The following is a 21,743-nucleotide window of genomic DNA, read 5'->3' on the forward strand; positions in this document are numbered from 1 at the left end:
AAGCTCAGCCAATTAGAGACTTCGCTCTTTGGCATAAGCGTGCCGAGTCGGAGCCGAGGGATCGGCTCCGAACCCATCAGTCAGAATGTAGGCGAGATAGGATCACATAACATCACTTATCTTTTTCCAGTATCACAGCAGGGCAATAGGCCAGTCTCTCTGCAGCTTTGGACAGCTTGAGCAAACAAGCTCAAACTCAAAAGCAAACTCAGCATGTTTTTGGGAAGTGGGTGGAACCTCAGAGAGACAAAGGGACATCACATGCAAACTCCACACAGAGACTGGCCAAAGGTCAGGATCAAACCTTGTACATTGTGCATGGGAGATGAAGCCCTTAGTCGTTAGCCAACTGGGCAAGTTCACATACCACATGAAAAAGACTGCATTTATAAATCATGACATCTATAAGCATGTCTACTGCATTTCCAATTGGGCCATATACCAAGAATGAAATTTACATGGGGGAGTTGTATGCTAAAGAGGTACATAAACTATCCTTTTGTTAATTAAAAACATAATAGAAAAAAATGTTTATCCAATGTATCCAACTATGTTTTTATCACTGTATCACCTCATCAATATATCCATGCTTATGACAAGTGTTTGGACTCCTCTATGCCTAGATGGACTTGATTAAGTCTCTTTTCCTGGAAAAATGATATGGCTTTTTGAATTGCAAAATTACCATGGACTTTAAACAACAGATCACTTTCAGTTATAGGACTGGGTATATTTATCTTGCAATCTTTCTTATGAATGCTGATAAAAGATTTTTTTGCAAACATAATAAATGGTAGAAATCCTTCACCAAAGCACATTTAACATTTCAGCTTTCACCTCATTCTTAATGTTCTTAGCATTTGCCACCGTTGAACAAAACACTGTTTTTTAAGACAAGTTAGGTAATGGATAATGAAATTACAGAAATATTTTTGGTCTTATTTATGTAATAGTGATCACAAATACTTATAACTGTCCTAACAGACTACAGCAAACATGCCAGCAATGTGCTAGAATGGCATTATTTGAAACTTAATGTCATTTAATCTTATTAAACATACCCGCTGTCCACCTGCCAAGTGCCAGGAATAGTTTCCATACTGGTACACAACACATTTGGAAAGGTTGTTAAACTGCTCTGCAGATTCTGGAGACCACCAGTCAGTCAGTCTACCATCTTTGTCAAAATGTCTACCTGTATGTGAAAATATGCATAAAACATACAGTTAGGGCAATACATAATAGGTAATACTGAAATCAAGTACATAAATACTTTCATGATAGAAATTAATTTAATTCATTTTTTTGGTCCAGGTAAAGTCCAATGAATTAGAAGCTTAGTGTTTGGATGGAACAAGGGGAAAGAGGTCCTATAAAAATAATCAAAAGTATAATGTGGGTAACAAAACTATGCATAGTGAGCACATAGACAGTATATCTACATAGCTAAGAGGAGACAGAACGTAGTAAATAATGTCACTCCATTTTCCATTCCATTACTTTATCATGATTTAGAACCACTGGGGTTAACACACTAAATTAAGTTCAGACTTTTCTGCCCCAGAAGCATGTCTGTATCTTATCTGGCAAGATCCCAAGGAATTCCTAGGCAACATAATAGAGATATACTCCCTAGTGCTCCTTGAATCTACTCTGACATCTCCTACCAGTGGGCTAAGTACTTCGGTGTCTTCCTTACTACATGCTTTTAGCACTTCAAATGATTCCTCTTCACCTTAAGGGACAGTGATTTTATTTAGATTTACTCAAGTGAGCCAGCAACCCCATAAGGAAACCTCATTTACAACAACTGCATCTATGGTCTCATCACTTTAATGATTAACCGCACCTTAAACTGAGGGAATTATTATTTAACTTTTTTATTTAATCTTTCATTTCTGTTAAAGTGAATGGTCTATTTTTTATATGTTCACTTGTTATTTTATTGCTTATATTTTCCCTTAGAAAAGTTTCAACTATATCATCATTATCTAGTTTATTTGTTATTATTTATATTTTCATAAAATATTTTAAAGTCCTCAAGAATACTTTTAATATCTGTTCTTTGTTTTTTTTATTATGTGTTATAATTTCTTTGATATGATTTAGTTTATTCATTTTCTTTGATCCGAAAGCAAGTTTATGAAAGCTTAAAGCGTTTACCGAATATGCCTAAAGTTTAAGTTTTTCCAGGTTTATTGAAATTTTATGATTTTAATTTCAACATATTTTGTATGTAAGTTTTTAAGTTCAGATTAACTGATAATGTTATTTAGTTTTAGATTTAACTTAAGTGTGTCTATTTTGGCTAGTAATGTATTCAATTCTTTGTCCCATACATACCAGCTTGTAACTTTTCCATTTAAGTAAGCCTTTTAGTACAATGTCAGATACTTCACCATTCCTGTTTATTTCTAGGAAATTTCTGATCTCTTTAACATGCCAATCCTTGATTTTAATAATGTGTGCTGGTAATCCCCCTGTGGGATATATTGTCAGTTTTTAAATTAAGATTAAACATTATAGCATTATTGTGTGATAATGGACATGAAACTACTGAAACTTATCTGATGTGTGAGAACAGATTGCTTGAGACAAAATGTTATCAATATTTGTTTGTGTTCCATAGTTATATAAATAGGCAAATTGAAGTGAGTTTGTTTTCCTTAGCTCATATCTATATAATATATATATATATATATATATGTGTGTGTGTGTGTGTGTGTGTGTGTGTGTGTATCTGCAGTAGAATTTTTGTCTGATAAAATATAATTAAAATCACCAGTCATTATGACTTCACCTTTCATGTAATAGGTTATAAAGACTAAGTAATTCTTTGCGTCTTTAGCAACAACCCCTAGAATCCAATATGAGTTCACCAATATATATAGTTTTCTGTTCCACTCAATGATAGCAACACTTAACATACTATTTTTATCAGCATACGTATCTTTAAACTTTAGGCATTACTGGTGAGTTACTCCACAAAATACAGGTGCCTTTTCTTTTAAACAGAACCTGCTAAAACCAAATAATTCTTTAATGAAAGTTTATTTACATCTTTTTATTAAGTAAATGTGCTTCCTGTAGAAATACTATTTGAGCTTTATATAATTGCAAGTATTTGAACAGACCTCCCCTCTTTACTGGATTATTCACAATCCATTATTAATAGATATTATTTTTATTTATTTAACATTTGTTTACCAGGAAAGTCCGAATTGGACCAAAGCCAATTTTCAGCGGATGCTCAGGGAAAAATGTTCCAGACGCATGTCTTTGTAATATGCATTTAAAATCAGACATTTATATAAGAGAAGAAAATAAAGCTATAATGAAATCACATATATGTATAGAACTTATTATATACATTACATTTAACAATATGAAATATTCAGCTATGGATAAAACTGTTGAAACAAATAAATTACCCAAGGATATAACCCTAAAACATTGTACCATGGAACAACATATTCCTAGTTTATTGAAAAAGATGAACAAACTACCTCTCAAAGTCTCCATTAGACTAACAATGCTTAGCTAATGCTTCTGATTCATATTAATATGTCTCATATTTTTAGTATGCGTTATCCTAAAAAAGTCCATCAGTGAGTTATCATGAATAAGAAAAGTTAAACAGGTGCTCAGAATCTTTATTATAAGTTGACCAGATTGAATAGCTCTACAATTATCTTTCCCTGTGCTTCACATTATCTTCCTGGTCTACTATAAGGAGGAAGTCCGTTGTTATTTTCATACTTATTAATTTAGAAACAAGATGATTTATATTTTTTCTATTTACTATGGGTAAAGTTATTCATAGGATCATAACTTCATAAATTAGTACCATTCTAACTGATCTTTTGAGTCATTTCAAGCCCAGCCAATTACCCCATGTGACAATCAGACCTTACACCTTGTGCCTATAAGGTGAACACCTTAGCCAGTATGCCAACCTCCCACCCTTGTAGACATATTTATATTCTTTAACTATATACATATGTACTTATTCTGATTTCTTTCTATTTGTATATTATGTCTTGTACTATTACTATATTCGTAAGTTTTATATTTTAGTTATAATCCTAGTGTAGAATATCATAAAACAGAACATTTATATTTCCCCGTTATATTTGATATGCTTTAATCTAGTACTACTGTTAGACATAATCCTATATTTTCCTTAAATGTTATGTCTAATAGTATCAGAACAGACATCTGAAAAATCTTCCCTTTTAACATTCAAACTTTCCATAATAAATTGTTCTGAGATATTAAGTTGCATTATCATTAAAAAGAGACAATAACAGAGAAACACAATCCTATTTTTTATCAGAAGTGTCTTTCCATAGGCTACTGTATAAACTATTCTTTTGGTGTACTGCAAGCATTCAGAACTATTTAATAACTGACGGCTTTAGAATGCAAGTCACTGTCTTTTGCTTATTATCTAACTTACATTCATTGACATCTCAGTGTATGATTCAAAATATCATGATTAGTTACTTTAAGACAGGATGGAGTAGCCTGAACAGTTATTAGAATTTTAGAACTCCTGCAGCATCAAAAAAATGCTCATGATTCTAATTAAGCTGCTTCAAGCTGGTCCTCATGACAATGCCTTGCAAATGAACAGTTTATCAGCTACAGTTCACAGAAAAAAAAAAAAAAAACATTCACAAGTGAATCCAAGCCACCTCTGCAGTATACATCTATTTCTCAATCCCTTCCAAACCACTAAACCAAAAAAAAAAAAAAAAAAAATTTTCAAGGATGTTTAATATAAAGCAGACTGCCATTTTTTAAAGGAGCCATAGTATATAAACTTTCATTAAAAGAATGACAATGATGTGTGATCCAGGTTTAACTTGTAAAAGTTTCAATGTTACTCATTATTTGAGAATATTCTGATAACTTTTGTATATGTAAGAAATTATATTTTTATACTGTGTTTATAACATAGCAGAACTTTCCTGGGTGCTTTTGCAAGTCAAGTATACTATCAGTAACAAGCATTCAGAACTATGTAATAACTAACAGTGACTTAAAATGCAATTCACTGTCTTATTGTCTAACTTGTATTCTTTGACATCTTAGCATCTAAGTCAAAATATTATGAATATGTACTTTTAGACAGGACGAGGTAGCCTGGACAGTTATTAGAATTTTCAGAACTCATGCAGCATCACAAAAGTGCTCAAGTCGTTTCAAGCTGGTTTTCATGATAAGGGCTTGAAAATGAACAGTCCCATCAGTTACGGTTCACATAAACATGCTCTCAAATGAATCCAAGTTACCTCTACATTCTACATCAGTCCCTCAAACCCCTCCAAACCACTAAAAACAAAAACAAAAAACCATTTCAAAGTATTTTAGCCACTAAAAAGCTATTATATTTAAATAAGTAACATTTAATGATTCAGTAAGCACTATTTGTATGAGATGTTTAATGTAAAACAGACTGTCATTTTTTTTAAAGGAGGCATAGCATATATATTTGCATTAAAAGAATGACAGTTGTGTGATCCAGGTTTAACTTGTAAAAGTGTGAATGTTACTCTAATTATCTAACATCATTCCAATATTAACTTTTATATATGTAAGAAGCTATATTTTTACTTTGTTTATAACATAGCATGTCTTTCCTGGGTGCTATTGCATGTCAAACATACTACCAATAGTATACTACTGGACCATTTTAAGAACTGGGAATGTAGCTTAACATGCCTCTAATATCATTTGTTGCATCATGTATTATATTTAATAGTACAATGCTCAACTATGCCAAGATATCAGAAAGTGTGCCACCTAACAAGTTCCATCATAATAATGATTAACTTTTAATAAAATGAATAGCTTAACCTTTTATTTATTTATCATTTGTTAACCGGGAAAGTCCGGCTAGGTTCCACATAGCCTGTTTTCAGCGGAGGCCCGGGGAGAAATGCTCCAGATGCATGTCTTTGGAATGTGGGAGGAAACCCACGCGAACACAGGGAGAACATGCAAACTCCACACAGAAGGCACCCCAGCCGAGAATCGAACCGGTGAACCTCTTGCTGTGAGGCGACAATGTTAACCGCTGCACCACTGCACCGCCCAAAACTTTAAACTTTTAAACTTTAAATGAGAGTAAGTGGCTTTTATTTCATATACATCTAAAAGAATCAAACTCTAACATTTTAAAAAGGGAACTAGTAAAAATTTGAAGTAGGGAAAGAAAGAAATTATTTGCCTTGTAAAAAAGTAATATTCATCATCTGTTCATAAGTATTCAAGCACTTCTTTAAATTAGTAAGAATTCATAACCATGAAATACACTGATTTTCATTTGTGCTTCAATTTTTTTTTTTACCGTTTTTGTCTTTCATTAACCAACCATCTCTTATTGCATTTCTCTTCAAAGAAGTGGATAGATTCCAGTCTATTTCTCCTGTTTTTTTCTAGGATTTTATTTTTCTATATACAGTCCATTGCATCTTCCAAGGTGTTAAAAATTCTCTTCCCTTCTGGAAGATGAATTCTTATTTTTGCTGGGAACACGATTTGTGCTTTTATATTGTTTTTCTTTAAGCTTTTAACAAGTGACACACATGCTTTTCTCTTTGACACCACTAACACTGAATAGTCATTGTCAAATATTATAGTATTTTCTTTAATTTTAACAGGATAATTAGTCCACGCAAACTTTTATGACTAAATCTTTATCTTGACTTGAGAAAAATCTTATGATCAATGACCTTGGTGAAGGTGTTGAGCTGGAAAGTGATCTATGTGCCCTTTTGATGCCAAAGGAAAAATCTTCAGGCAGGTTCAAAGTTTTAGGCAGCCAGGTATTAAGGAACTGAATTATAGTGTTTCCCTCTTCTTTTTCAGGAATCCCGTAATTCCTGATGTTATAGATCTGTTCTCCAAGTCTTCCATTTTTTCCCAGAATAAGTTTTTTTTTTCAGAAGAAATTCAGCGTTATTCTCATTTTCAAGTAGTCTTCCATCAAAATCAGACATTGCCTCTTCTATACTCGAGATTTGTCATGGTTGTTGTTTAAGAGAGTCACTCAGCACTACAATTTGTTTTTTATATTCCTCTTTAAAACTGTTCATTTTGCTTTCTAATTTGTTGCTTAGTATAGCCTGCATGTCTTTTTTCATTGTACTGTCCTGCACACTGGGCTTGAGTGACTCATTCTGAGACAATTATTTTTTCTCGTTTTCTTGACAGGAAAAAACAATTAACAGAGTTTCAAACTTGTTATTTTATTGGAGTAAATCTTTCAGCAGATGTTCAACTATAAATCCATCGTGTTTTAAAATGTTCTATTTGAATTTAGTAGTAAAAATCCTGTCAGAGAAGCTAAAATGAAGTAGAGCTAAACAACAGTGCTGTTAACTGCTCACCATCTTGGACACTCTGCCACAGTTGTCCAGATTTTTGGTTGGATCTACTGACTTTTCAAGGGCCTTTGTTCTTATTTTCAATGCCTGCAGGCTGGCAGGTAAGTATCAACAGCAAACTTCTCAGAACAAATTTAAAGAAGAAAAAAAAAACATTTATTATAACACATATCCCTTAAAAGTAAATAAAGGTGAATACATCAAGCAAACTTTTACTTTAAACTTGGTAGAAAAAAATATAAACTGCAAAAGGTCCAGTGTATCTGAAGGAGATTACTGCTCTGCTCTTTGTAGTGTATATATACTGGAATACATAAAAGACATCAGTAATAATTCCGAATGATTTAAATAAGGTCAAAAAGTACCTTTAAAAAATACTTCCCTTCCATAACATTAAAAATCTCAACTCATCACTGTGCAATGCAGGATTATAGGATTCATCCTTTTCCCATGGAAAGTTATTGCCACAGGCATTGCCATCTTTGACATGCTGCACTGGTGGTGGATGAATCCTGTATCATTAGTGCTTGACTGGTGTTTACCAGTATAATATTTACAATAGGCATTGTTGCTAGAACCTGGCACACTGTATATCTCACATCATTATTTTGCAACCACTATTTAAATCTATATTATGGTGAGCACCATTCCATTTACATGGCTTACTACCATTCACTCAGTTGATACCATCACTTTATTTGCTGCAAGGACACTGAACACATCTCACTACAAGCTCTGCTGCACTAAAGTTTTGGCCTGACTACTGTGTAGATATCCTGTTTATGATTAGCATCTTGGCCAAGGTGGCACCCAATGATTAGGTCCTGGCACACACCTGTAGCAAGAGCAGCTCTTGGGTGCAGAGTAATAAAGTCAAACATATGACCAATATTTGAATAGTGTTGTGGGGATTAGAAAAGCTGAGCAACAGAAGGTGGGAGTGACTGACTTACTATCACTCATCCATCCTGGTGGGGGGTGATGGTGGACCTAGTTGGACAACCTGTTCCTGTGCATGCAGAGGTTTTAATGGTACCAAGGCCAAAACTTTGAATTACACTGGCTTGTCATTCTCCATTACTGGCTTGGGAATGCCAATGGCATTTATAGGGCAAGTATGTGTGAGAGCGCACACACACACACACACACACACACACACACACACACACACACACACACACACACACATCAGAGCAGAAGATATGAAAAGCATTGGCAGTGATGTAGGTGCAAATGCTAGTCACTGAGGGTGAGGTTAGGGCCATACAAATACATGGACAATTCTGATATAATATCAAAGGCAAAAACTACCATCAAGGCTGCCTGTATGATGGCACCCTTGTCCCATCTTTGACTTCAATACAGAATACCCAGGATGAGGAAATGAACCAGGGAAATTATGAAGGAGGACTGAAAATAAACAATGATAGAGATAGTGACAAAAAGTACATAATAAAAGAATATGTGAGGGAAGGTTTGATATTAGTAGCCCAAACTGAAACTCCCCAAAGGTTGCACAATTTCTAGGGGATCCTAGCTGAATGAACGAGGGGAAAAACTCAACACCTATCTGTCCAGAGATTCTTGTTAGTCTAGTGGAAGCAACACAAGCATAGTATGCTGGAGGTCTTGGACTTGAATCCCAAATGAAAGCTAATATTATCATTTCATTTCTGTGATTCATGTACCCTATTTGTGCAAGTTGACACCAAACCACTCTACCTCTTAGCTCACAGAATCTGAACAAACTGACATAATGGGGGTACAAATGTCCAAAAATAGGCGCAGATTTTAAATATTGCTTTTACAAACTTAGAAAGTTGCTATAATAACAGTATGTATTAAAATGCATTTTCTAAAGGATATAAAGTCTGAAACTCAAATTAATGTTATTTACTAATTTAATTCCTCAGATCATCCCAGTGATTTGCCAGAAAGCCAAACATTTTATGAGGAACAGACCAACATTGAGGCAAAAAAAAAATCTGGACAGTCTACGAAAATCTGGACAGCTGAGAGGCATGGTGGACACTGTACCATGCTTTCCAGTCAATTGGGTAAGTCCTACATTGCATGAAAGTCATTATTCTTGGTACTCCCCACATTGTTCTTGTGGTAGGATACAGAGAATGAGAATAAATAAATACGCCTACAGCATTGTAGATGCAAACGATCCTAAGCTAAAAGAAATATTAAAATAAAATTTAGATACCCATTACTTGTATTAACCATTCTTTTCTCAAGGAGAAATAAACCTTGAAAAAGTGTAAATAAAGAGACATTCTTAAGAGAGACTTGGGCAGTTTTGCCATTGTTCAGGTCTAATTTATTCTACTCCGTATTAGTGCCACCGAGGAAAAAGAGGTCTCTCAATAGGTATCTAAATGTCAATGGGAGCTACCTAATCTAAAATCAGCAGAAGCATTTCACCTGATTTCAAAAAGCTCCGACAAAGTGAGACTTTCTGAAATATTTACATGAAATATTTTATCAATTAAAAGCACCCCTTATTAAATGTACCACATTCAAAGTGCTCTAATCTTTGGTTAGGTAACATTCATTTTGTGAACTGGGTGCTGAAAGAGTTTTCACTGTGATTAGACATCATTTTGTCACTAAGGAATTGATTAAATAGATTTGGTAAATGTTTTGTAGATCATATTTTACTTAAACAGTGCATTCCACATCTCTATAATGAACATGTGCAGCATATTTTGATAGCAGTTATCTTTATGGCTTCAATGACACGACAAGAATGGTGGAGGTATAGCAGCCTTTTCATTGACTATATGGCTAACCATAACTAGATGCAACTCTAACCTAAATAATAGAGCATAAGCAACAGTGCATTTTTTATGTACAGTAATACTCATATGAAGTGATTGCCTATACTTCATACAACATTCAGGATACTAACAAGATAAAATATGAAAAAGAGGCAAAGACTGGAGATTATATTGTACTTTGAAATGTACAATTGAAATATCACATTCAGAGCATACGGGCAAATAGGGATGAGATGTACTGTACTGATATTTAGGTGACAGTGGATATCAACACTGCTTTGCAGAGTAAAAGTAAGGCCATGTTTAGAGCTAGAGGACAATACTTGACATCCTTCAGAGCCTTAACTAATACAGGTAACTTGAGCATTACAGAACCTCAAGTGAAGCTGCAAAATCTTTCACTGACTGCAAATCTGAATCAGATTTGAAAGCATTAGCTTTCAAGGAAACAATGCTTGAATAGACAACCAAATATCCTTACGACACAAACATGTACTTGGTTAGAAAACTACATCTGGGAGGAAAGGGAAGGAAGGTGTGCAACAATTAAAGTACAAATTCCAGAGAAGTATTTCATTCACAATAGTGTTTATTTAATTCATATCACCATTTTAAAACCCCACAGCTACGATTAATGTAAAAGCAGGAATTGTAACAACATAAAGCTTTGCTAAGTGCCCATTTTATGGTTGTATATTTTCTTGAATCTAACAATACAGCTTGTCTAATCTGAGATATGTGTGCTTACTTTTTTAATACATGTGGGCCAGATTCAGAAAACTTTACTGCAATGTACTATGTAAGTTTGCCTGACAACCAGCAGGGTGTACAGGGTGTGTTGCTGTCCAGAAATCCCAGGTATAGAACATAGCTAGGCTAAATAATGCAATTATCTGTGCTATAGGCTAATGACTGTATAGTGAGGAGTTGAGCATGAAAATGAGGAAAATTATGCTAGTGAACAGATTTAGAAATATATTTAAATTTCATGCAGAAATGCTGCACCCACTTTATATTTTCAGTGTGGCCATATACTTGTATTCAGCCAGAGTACCTCTAGCAATTGTTCTGGAGGTACAGGAGCCATGGCAAATTAATATCTTCAGGATGCTTTCATTGCAGCCCTATGGTGTATGACGTCACCCACAGAGGCAAAGGGTCATCCACTCTGCTTAACATTTCATGCCAACCAGGGCAACAACTTAGTGGATCAGTACCATGTTGGCAGGGACACCAGGAAACAAATCATAGGCATGTGTCAGCCTTGTCTGCAGCCCTGTGGGGGTCATGTAGTACATATCCTAGGGGATACTGAGGCATGTGTGGCTTTAGCTATATTTGCCACAGGGACATTTTGTGACCTTCTGAGGACACAATAAGGCATTCTCAGGCATCATTATTAAGCACATCTCATTCCCAAGGTAAACCAATAAAACAGTACTTCCTGTTCTCTCTACATGGAAACCATACACAATGGAAATATACATCATATTAGCTGCACGTGTCTCAATTTTGTTTAATCTAATGCATTTTTAGTAAATCAAGTTCACGTTTTATAAAAATCCAGGGATTTTAGATTTAAAATACAATTAATTGATAAATTACCATTTAAACTGGGAGGTTGAGTAGCATCTGTGGTGAGCTGCCACTACAGCTCTCAATATTCCAGTCATAAGTCACCAGGACCAGCCCTGGGATTCCTTGCCGATTTTTCAATTCTAAAAAACAAAAAGTTATGTCTAGGAAACTCCCTAATATGTTTACCTAATGCACTGTTGATATTCATTGAACACCCTGACACATCGATGCATGACCAAGTGGGTAACAGATGGGGAACATTTAAGTGCCAATGTTAAAACTTGTCATAAGTATATTTGCGAGGACAGATAGGCCCAATTTAATAATACGTTGGTTGAGCCCAAGTTCAGATGTCATTGTAAAATGAAGGCTTAGTGTACTGTAGCTAAATGTCACCAGCGTCTGTGTTTTTAGATTGGAAAGATGTCTAGGAGTTTAAGAGACAGAATTTATGAGCATATGTATAGTACAAAAAGAAAGAATATGAACAATGCATTAGGTAAGCATATTAGGGAGTTGCCTGGAGATAGTGTTTTGTTTTTTGGAATTAACACCCGGCAAAAAATCCCAGGGGTGGCCCTGGTGGCAGCTCACCACAGATGTTACTCAACCACCCAGTTTAAATGGTAATTTATCAACTAATTGTATTTTAAAACTAAAATCTATGGGATTTTTATAAAGTGTGGGACTTGATTTATCAAAAATGCATTGGTTGGAACAAAACTGAGATGTGTGCAGGTAATATGATGTATATTTCCATGGGGTATGGTTTCCATGGTGAGGGAACAGGAACTACTGTTTTATTGGTTTACTTTAGGAATGGGGTATGCTTAATAATGTCTTAAATTTCTTTGTGTTTTAAACTTGGTTATTTTGACGAAGTCTCTGATATTAAGAGATGAGAGTGCTTAATAAAACTATTTTATTGCTGTGCTTGGGTGTCGCCTTAAGTAGTTTCTTAACTTTTACAACCACTATCCAACTAGGTCATATTGCATCTTACACTGTGCATGATAGTTAGATATCTGCATCCACAATATTTAAGTAAATGTCAGGCATTTATATGTACTGAGCACATATTCCCAACAAAAGAGGCAAATGAACAAGAAAACACGACCATTGACACAGTGCTGTTAAAATGGATGTAGATAAGGTCATATGTGCAACACACAAAACACTACAATAGTATTTTATATTATTTCAATATGATCTCAGGGGTGTTTCTAGCTAAACTATCCTGCATGCTACAAATTCAGTACATTGCAATCAACACTTAGTACACTTTTGGACAACTCTTTTAGAAGTACTGACAAATTGTTACCCTTCTAGACCACAGAGTAAAGAGCAGTGGAAAAGATACTGTTGTGCAAAGGAATGGATTTGTTAGAAGTCATTTGTACCTCCTTAACTGAGGCAGTGGCAGTGGTGCAACAGGTAAGAACACTCATCATTGGTGTAAAAGGCTGCGGGTTCTTTTCCCATTAAAGATAGATGAATTGCTGACAATGCAGTGGAGCAGAAGGGAGGTGTTGCACTCTTGAGAGTGTCAGTCTTCAGATGAGATGTTAAACCAATGTTCCATCTAGCTTGAGTTGTGGGTAGTTGAAGTGGATGTAAAAGATCAAATGGCATCTCTTACAAATAGTAGGAGTCCTTTACTTATATACAAAAAGAACTACTTACAACACATCTACATATTTACAAAGATTTACAAATGTACAAACACAGATATACAAATCTACTGACATATACTCAATTTCCTTTACAACCATACTATATTTGAAGCCCTATTAGACCCAAACTCCCTTTTCCATAACCAGCATCTGATTTTACTTAATATCATTGCTAAAATCCATTTACCATTAAACATAATTTCATTTATTCTTTCATTCCATATAACTTATTATTATTTTAACATATTCACTTCTATTGTTATAATACCCATATTTAATCATATCCATGTTTATTTTATCTACTTCTTTTATATCTTTGAAAATAATCTTTACATGTTTTCCCTATACCTTCTTTTTACTCTTCTGCATTTCAAAAACACATGTTCCATAGTTTTTTCTTGACAATGTAAACATTATACACTTTTGTTTTTAAATAGCATATTTCCTTTTACTTGTAATTTATCTATTACCAGTGCTAGTGTACAGCATCTAAGAGAACAAATTGGGCTGAGTATACATGCTGACATTAAAATGTCTGTCTTTTAATAAAAACAGTAGTAGGCATTAAAATAATTTTATCCTTTGTTGACCAGCTTAATCTAGTAAACTTTTCAGTGGAAACCCAAGCTGCTATTTATACTACTAAGGGAAATGTGGCCAGGGCATCGGGAAGTTCCCTTCCTCTTTCTGTAGTGAAGACAAATTTAAGACATATTGACAGAAAGTACTTTGACAAAAGGAAAGAAATATATATGAAGAAATCAAGAACATTTCAAAAACATTGCTACACAAAGATATTTTTACAAGAAAAAAATGAAAAAAAAAATCAAGAAAAAGGCATTTTTTGCAAGGAAAAAGAGTAGTAGTATTGAGTTACTTAAGCAGATTAGTAAAGGAAGATGGTAGTGTAATGACAGAAAAAATGTAAAAGGAGAAATAGAAAACTCAGGAAATATTATGTATAGTGTAGTACAATTTGCACAAGAAATGTTTAAAGAAAAAAAGAAGGAAGTGAAAAAATATGGAAAGGAAAAGTTAAAAGCAAAAGAGAATAAATAGTTGGAAAGGGATATATATTTTAAATGCACTTGATAGAACTTGAAAAGTATTAAGACAAGTAAATATAGATTCAGCTGCAGAACCAGATGGAATAATGTATAAAATATATACAAATTTAAGGGATTGGAAAAACAAATATTTTTTTTTTAATTTGTAATGGATGGTTAAATTAAGATTTTATGCTTAAAGAATTATGTAGTAGAATACTTAATTCATATAGAAGGAGGAAGAAGGAAGACAATTAAATTGGAGATGGATAGTATTGAACAGTAATGATTATAAGATCTTTCTAAAAATAATACAAAAGAGAGATTTGAAACTAAAATGGAAAATATTATGGAATTTATGGTATATAAAGGGGAAGGGTTGTCAAGAATTAGTGATAGTTAGAGAAACCATGGTTAATATTCAGAATAGAAAAGAAGCGAAAATCACGATAGCAGACCCTAAGGCATTTGATACAAATGGACATGAATTCTTGTTGGTAATGATAAAAGAATATAATACAAGTCAGAATGATAGGAAATTATGTATTAACCAAATAAAACCAGTTTCTCCAAATGGACTAAGAACATGTTTATTAAAAACAGAGTACACACTGCTTAAGCACTTTCATCAAGCATTGTACAAGGACTTCATTGTTCTTCCAAGTCAATTCATTTAAATAACCTTTACTAATTGATGACATCATTCCTTAATTATCACATCTTAAAACCACAGTATATATAAAATACAAATGCATAAAACACATTAATATATGTAATTAATTCATTACATACAAAATAACATTTTAATTTTAATTGCTGTAACCTCAGCACATTTTTAATAGAAACAGTTTCATTCAACCCTGGATATTTATCAGCATACATTACCAGCTGCCATTTTAACTCTAAAACTTCCAGTTTAAGTTTCCATGGACCACCTCTAACATCGGCATAAATACCATCAAGTATCAAAAATTAAAAATTTTGACCAGAACATTCCTGCATGTTTACTAATGTACTTCTCTTACTATTCCAAGAAATTACATGAATGTTCATAAATGTGTTATTTTAACATTATTTCTGTTTTACCAGTATATAGTATCCAGGGCACATTCAGAATACTACTATGCAAACCACCCCTTTTGAGGTACAATTATAATACGTTTTCTGATTAATCCATTCTTTTTCATTTACCCTAATCATATATCACCCTCTAAAATATGTTTACATTGAGCACATATACCACATTTAAAAGTGACCTCTTTGTCTACCATGGTGTAACCCACATCACTTATACCACTTTCCAACATGTTCTTAAAATATCTATCCCTCCAAAAAATAATTTTGGGTTGGACTCCACAATGGTACCCATTTCATCATCAGCCTGAATAATGTTGGAATTATCAGTTACAATCCTCCTCACATCTTTTGCATGTGCATTATAGGTTGTGACCGAGGTTTTGCAAACATTATCTTTTTTCATGGCACTAATATTTATATTTTTTGACCTAATCGAGGTACATAAATCCCTTCATCCAATTTTATACGGACTTCATTAGCTATTTGCTGAATTAAAGCATAGGGGTAACGTGTAGATAACATTTTTAACTTGTTAATTCTGACCAGAAGCATATTATTAGATGCCATTCTCACTGCTCTTACCATTTGTCCCTTTACTATAGAGCTTTTTTTCTGATGAAAGGGATGGGAGATTGAAATATGGAGCTTCCCCATAAATGCTAGAAGTGAAACATTTCAATTCACATCCTTCGATAAAGTAAGATCCAAAAATGCAACTGTTGTGCCAGACTGAGAAAAGGTAAACCTTAAACTGTTCATAAATTGTTCTAATCTTTCTATACCTCCTGTTCAAAAAAATACATATATCATCCAAAAAGCTGCTGTAAAAATTCAAATTTTCCTTAAATTCTGATTGAAGAATAAATGTCTTCTCCCAATATAACTATATTGGCATAAATGGGGGCACAGATAGCACCCAGAGCTACCCCAGTTTTTTGGTGGCATAATGACCCTTCAAGATAGATGTAATTATTATGTAACAGTAATGCTAATAACATGGCGACTTTATTAATCACATTATTCTCAAATATAGTGTGCTTATTTAAATATTCACGTACTCACTACACCCCCTGTGTCATGGAGAATTACTGTAAAAAGACCTTTAACATCCACTGTTACAAAAATCAGATCTTCATATAAGGATGGAACTATTCGAGTGAGAAAGTCCCATGAATCCTTTAACACACACATATTATCACAGAGTATTCTTTCAATATAAAATCAACATACTTAGCCAATGGGTAGGTTTTAGAATTATCTATTGGTGTCAGCGGTGGGGGGGGGGCTGTCATTTAAATCATTATGTATTTTAGGAAAACAAAAATTCCTGGTATTGTATATTGTGTATTAATTAATTTTATATATATATATATATATATATATATATATATATATATACATATATATATATGGGTCTACCTGATAAGGCCGACAACCCAGAAGACCAACAATGAGATGAACATCACCAAAAGGCCGACAGTTGAAATAGCCGACAACTGGAAACCCCGACACGCAAAACACCGACAAGCAAGATCAACATCATCAACATACTTAGCCAATGGGTAGGTTTTAGAATTATCTATTGGTGTCAGTGGTGGGGGGGATCATTTAAATCTTTATGTATTTTCGGAAAACAAAAATTCCTGGTATTGTATATTGTGTATTAATTAATTTTATATATACATATATATATATATATATATATATATATACATATATATATATATATATGTCTACCTGATAAGGCCAACAACCCAGAAGACCGACAACGAGATGATCATCACCAAAAGGCCAACAGTTGAAATAGCCGACAACTGGAAACCCCGACCCGCAAAACACCAACAAGCAAGACAAGCATTTCTGCACTGTAGTGGGATCTCAGAGTTGGTATATTAAAGTTACGGGGGGTGCAGGGGGTGTAGCCCCCCCTGTAAGCTTCGTGAAACTAAGTTAATTTACTTTTTTTTTTTTTTTTTTTAGTTAGTTGTGTTTTGATTCCAGAGTGACTGCAGATGTCTTTATATGCTGGTGTTGTGTTTTGTCAGTGTTATGGTTTGTCAGGATTGTGAATTGTCGGATTTCTGCATTGTCAGTGTTTTGGTGTCGGGTATTTTGTTGGAGGTGGTCTCAGCTTTTGGCTTTCTCAGGTAGATCCATAGATATATATATATATATATATATATATATATATATATATATATATAAATCAATTAATTAACTCATCCAAACACACACAAATATTGGTCAATGTTGCCATAAGAGATGTTGACCTTATTAAGATACACTTCTTGATAGGTATCATTGTTATTTAATAATCCATTTTATTGGTATAAACAAATGAGTTCCAAACAACTAAGCCCCCACCTTGATTGGGTTTCAAAACCCTTACTGATTTGTCAATACACCCTTGTGTCAATAATTTCATTTCTTCCTTACTCAAACTGTAATGAACTGTCCATTATTAGAAGACCACACACTTCTAAAATCCCTTTCTCACATTCTTTCATACAACTGAATTTCTGAATTCAAGTTGGGGGGGGGGTGTAAATACACTGGAACACAAACTTATGCTCAATAATTCAAGTAGTTTTGAACCATATGGCCAACTTTAGCCTTCTAGTTTATGACTTCAGATCACTTTCAAAAACCAAAATGCAGAGCCAGCAAACAGTGACATATACATTTAATAATATAGAATTAGGAGAACAAAACAGACCGGTTTTGGCTACAGATTTTTTAAGCCTTCATCAGTGTAGTAAATTCTGGTTACATCCATTCTCCTTTTATAGTATGTCACACCTAGAGGCTAACTGAAACAATTACACATTCAAAATATTCATTAAGTCCTGGTGAAAATAAAGCACCCAGTTTAATGACCCATTTTTTCTCATTATTTAGCAATTGGTGCCATCCTGATTTATTGTTTCTGTTACCTTTAGGAAAACAAAAATTCCTGGTATTGTATATTGTGTATTAATTAATTTTATATATATACACACACACATATATATATATATATATATATATATAGAGAGAGAGAGAGAGAGGTCTACCTGATAAGGCCGACATGATGGTAAAATTGAAAACTGCATTAGGATGTTTCTCAGTATGTTTGTATAGGGCATTTGTTGGTTTCCTGATCCTGATATCACTTATGTGTTCCAAGATTCTAAATTTAACTGGTCTTGAGGTCTGTCCAACATAAAAGGCAGAGCAACTGCAGGTGGCCACGTAAATGAGCCAATCTGACTGGCAGTTGGCAAAGAATGTAATATTGAACATTTGTGCGGTATTCTTGCTGGTAAATTCCCTGTTCTTCAGCATCCTTTTACAATGAGTGCAGTGACTATATGGAAAACAACCTTGTAGAACCCTGCCCTCTAATGTTGTCTGTGTTGAATTCGTATCAGATGTATGTGCATGTTTGTAATGACTTGTATGAGCCAAATTTTTGCCTCTTCTCAAGGAGAATTGGCATGTATCATCTACAATTTCACTTAACCTGGTGTCTGCTAAGAGAATGTTCCAGTGCCAGACCTGTTTTGATTAGATGCCCAGTGTTTAGCCTGGTATATATCAACTCTTCTGTAACCTCTCTGCCTGACTCACATAACTAGATCGTCCTCATATGAATGATGAATAGCTGCATCTGAACATATTCTTTTGATACGCAACAACTGTCTTTGGAATGTTTCTGCATATATGGGGAGGATGAAAGCTGGTAGCATGGAGTAAGGAGTTGAATTGGGGGTGGTTACTGTAAACTTCAGTTGTTAATGTGTGATCACCATTCCGGGTTGTAAGTACATCCAAGAAAGTGATTGTGTTGGTATCAAAGGTGACTGTAAACTCAATCTCCCATTTATCATTCAAGTATTCAACAAACTCCTGGAGATCAGCACTATCAGACCTCTATACTAACCAGCAATCATTCAAATATCTCCTCCAGATATCAATCTCATCCATGTAGATATTATGGGCCCTATCATAAATTAGTTGTTCCTCAATATAAGCCATGAAGAGATCAGCATATACGGGGGCAAAGGAGGCTCCTACGGCAGTTCCTTTGACATGTAAATAACAATTCTGAAAATAAAAAACATTTTTGGTCAAGGCATGCTCTGCTGAACAGAGTAAGAATGTGCTAAAGCCCGGTATAATTGAGACCTAAATAGCCAATATTCCAGAGCCTCCAAGCCTGCCCAATGGGGGATATTTGTATATAATGCAGAAACATCCAAAGTACACATAAGCCAGCCTGCTTCCAACTGCATGTCGGAAATGATCCTAAGGAACTGAGTAATATCTTGAATCCTTGCTCTGACCCATTTGAGCAAGGGTTTTAGATGTAAAGTTAGGAACTGGGATAAGGGTTCAGTAACTGAGCCTCTGCCAGAGACAACTGGCCTACCTGGTGGATTTTGTAAGCTCTTATGAATTTTTGGTAAAAAATATATATACTGACTGGTAGGGTCCCAAAGTGTTAGGTGGTGCAAGTGTTGTCCGTTATGATGCCCTCTTCCTTAGTGGAATTCAAGAAGCAATCTATTTGTTTCTTGAAATCGGTAGTAGGGTCACAAACCATATGGGAATAGTAGCGTTTATCAGACAATTGCCGCATTGCTTCCATATGGTATTGTGCCCAGTCCTGTACCACTATGGCCCCACCTTTGTCTGCTGGCAGTATCACTAGTTCATGATTAGTACCCAATTCTCGAATCATGTCCATCTCATGTTTCAATAGATTGTTGGATTTTGCCCGATTATCGCTGTAGTTAAAATGTAGATCTTTGAGAATTGAAGTTTTGAAACAGGAGTACGGTGGGATGTATGGGTGGAATAAAGTTGGATTTGTGATATTTAAATCCATGTTGTTGTTCTAATTCAGATGCTGTATGGAAAAAAGAGTTTCAGGTTATGGCATCTACAAAAAGATGATATATCTTACGCAAAGGTGTCTTCAGGCACATAAAAAACAGGTATAAAATGTAATCCTTTATTGAGTAGTTTAACATGAGAAGGAGACAATTCAACAGAGGAGATATTGAGTGCATTATTTTATTCTACTTCTGTACAATCAGTTTGAGCAACTCCTCCATACTGTCTACCCCTATGATTCCAGCCCCCCCGCTTCCGTTTACCCCTAAAGGGGTAGGCATATTGCTTTTCTTTGACACTGGTGAGACTGTGACATTTTGTGTAGAGGACTCTAAACCAGAGGAAGATTCCTCATCTGAATCCTCACAACTGGATAAGGTTGATATTTTCAGTATAGTGTGTGGTCTCTTTCTTTTGACAGCCTTCCTATTCATAGGTTGAAATCTAACTTGTTTGTTGGTGGAGTAGGGATGTCCACCCTCATAATCTGTTACATCTCTATGAAATTTTTTTTCTTTTTTTTCTTTTAGCTGCTGCCCTAATGACAAAAGATCCTGACTCAATTTCCTCAAACAGTTATTGTAGCCCTCTTGACCCTCATTATCTGGCAATGTCAATACACATACGTGTGATATCAGATGTTTTTTATCTATGGTCCTGTCATAATATGATGCTGTTTTATCAAATTTCATGGATGCTTTATGTTGCACCTCAGCTCATTGTTCCAGAAGGGTAGTGTCAGCATCAGGAACCAAGGTTTGAGTTCGTACCCTCAAACCTCTGGGGGAAATGTCTTTGGTAATATATGCCTTGAATAATTTGGCATGCCATACATTGGCTTTCAGGGCCCTCATATTTTTACTAATTTATGAAATGCCACTTCACACATTTGTTTGGGTGATACCCTCAGATCCATTCTGTATGTTACTGTTTAGTCCAAAAATTGCTGTCATCCCTATCCGATGATAAACCCTTTAGTAAATTGGTGAGATCCATCTCTTGGTCAATCTCCCATAAAAATCCAAAAACCTTATTAGTAAACTATAGTTGGAGTGTGGTACTGCCCTAAAAAATCAAATTGGAGAGATATATAAAGAGCGAGTGGCAATCCCAATGACTAGCACATGAATATTATGTATAGGATGTAATAAGCACTTGTACAACAGTATCAACCACTAAAAACTCTTTCTAGCAGTGCTAAGTCCCCAGTCTAGAGTAAGAAATGTTAACAAAAAAACAATATTTGCTGCTTATAACCAAAGAACAAAGGACAAGATTAGCCTCTGCTGAACCCAGAGTTAAACACTTTAT

At 34.5% G+C, this 21,743-nt stretch overlaps 1 protein-coding gene across 1 annotated transcript in view; it reads right to left on the minus strand.

The window, feature by feature from the left end:
- Positions 1–21,743, minus strand: part of MME (membrane metalloendopeptidase) — a 1,194,620-nt gene that overhangs the window by 82,895 nt on the left and 1,089,982 nt on the right. Inside the window, exon 18 of the mRNA XM_044070514.1 lies at positions 1,062–1,195. Coding sequence (XP_043926449.1) covers positions 1,062–1,195 — 134 coding nt within the window. The remainder of the gene's footprint in view (positions 1–1,061; positions 1,196–21,743) is intronic.

The sequence above is a fragment of the Protopterus annectens genome, chromosome 4.part1 (genome assembly GCF_019279795.1).
Source record: "Protopterus annectens isolate FY-2018-M chromosome 4.part1, PAN1.0, whole genome shotgun sequence".
In the NCBI taxonomy this organism is placed as follows: domain Eukaryota; kingdom Metazoa; phylum Chordata; order Ceratodontiformes; family Protopteridae; genus Protopterus; species Protopterus annectens.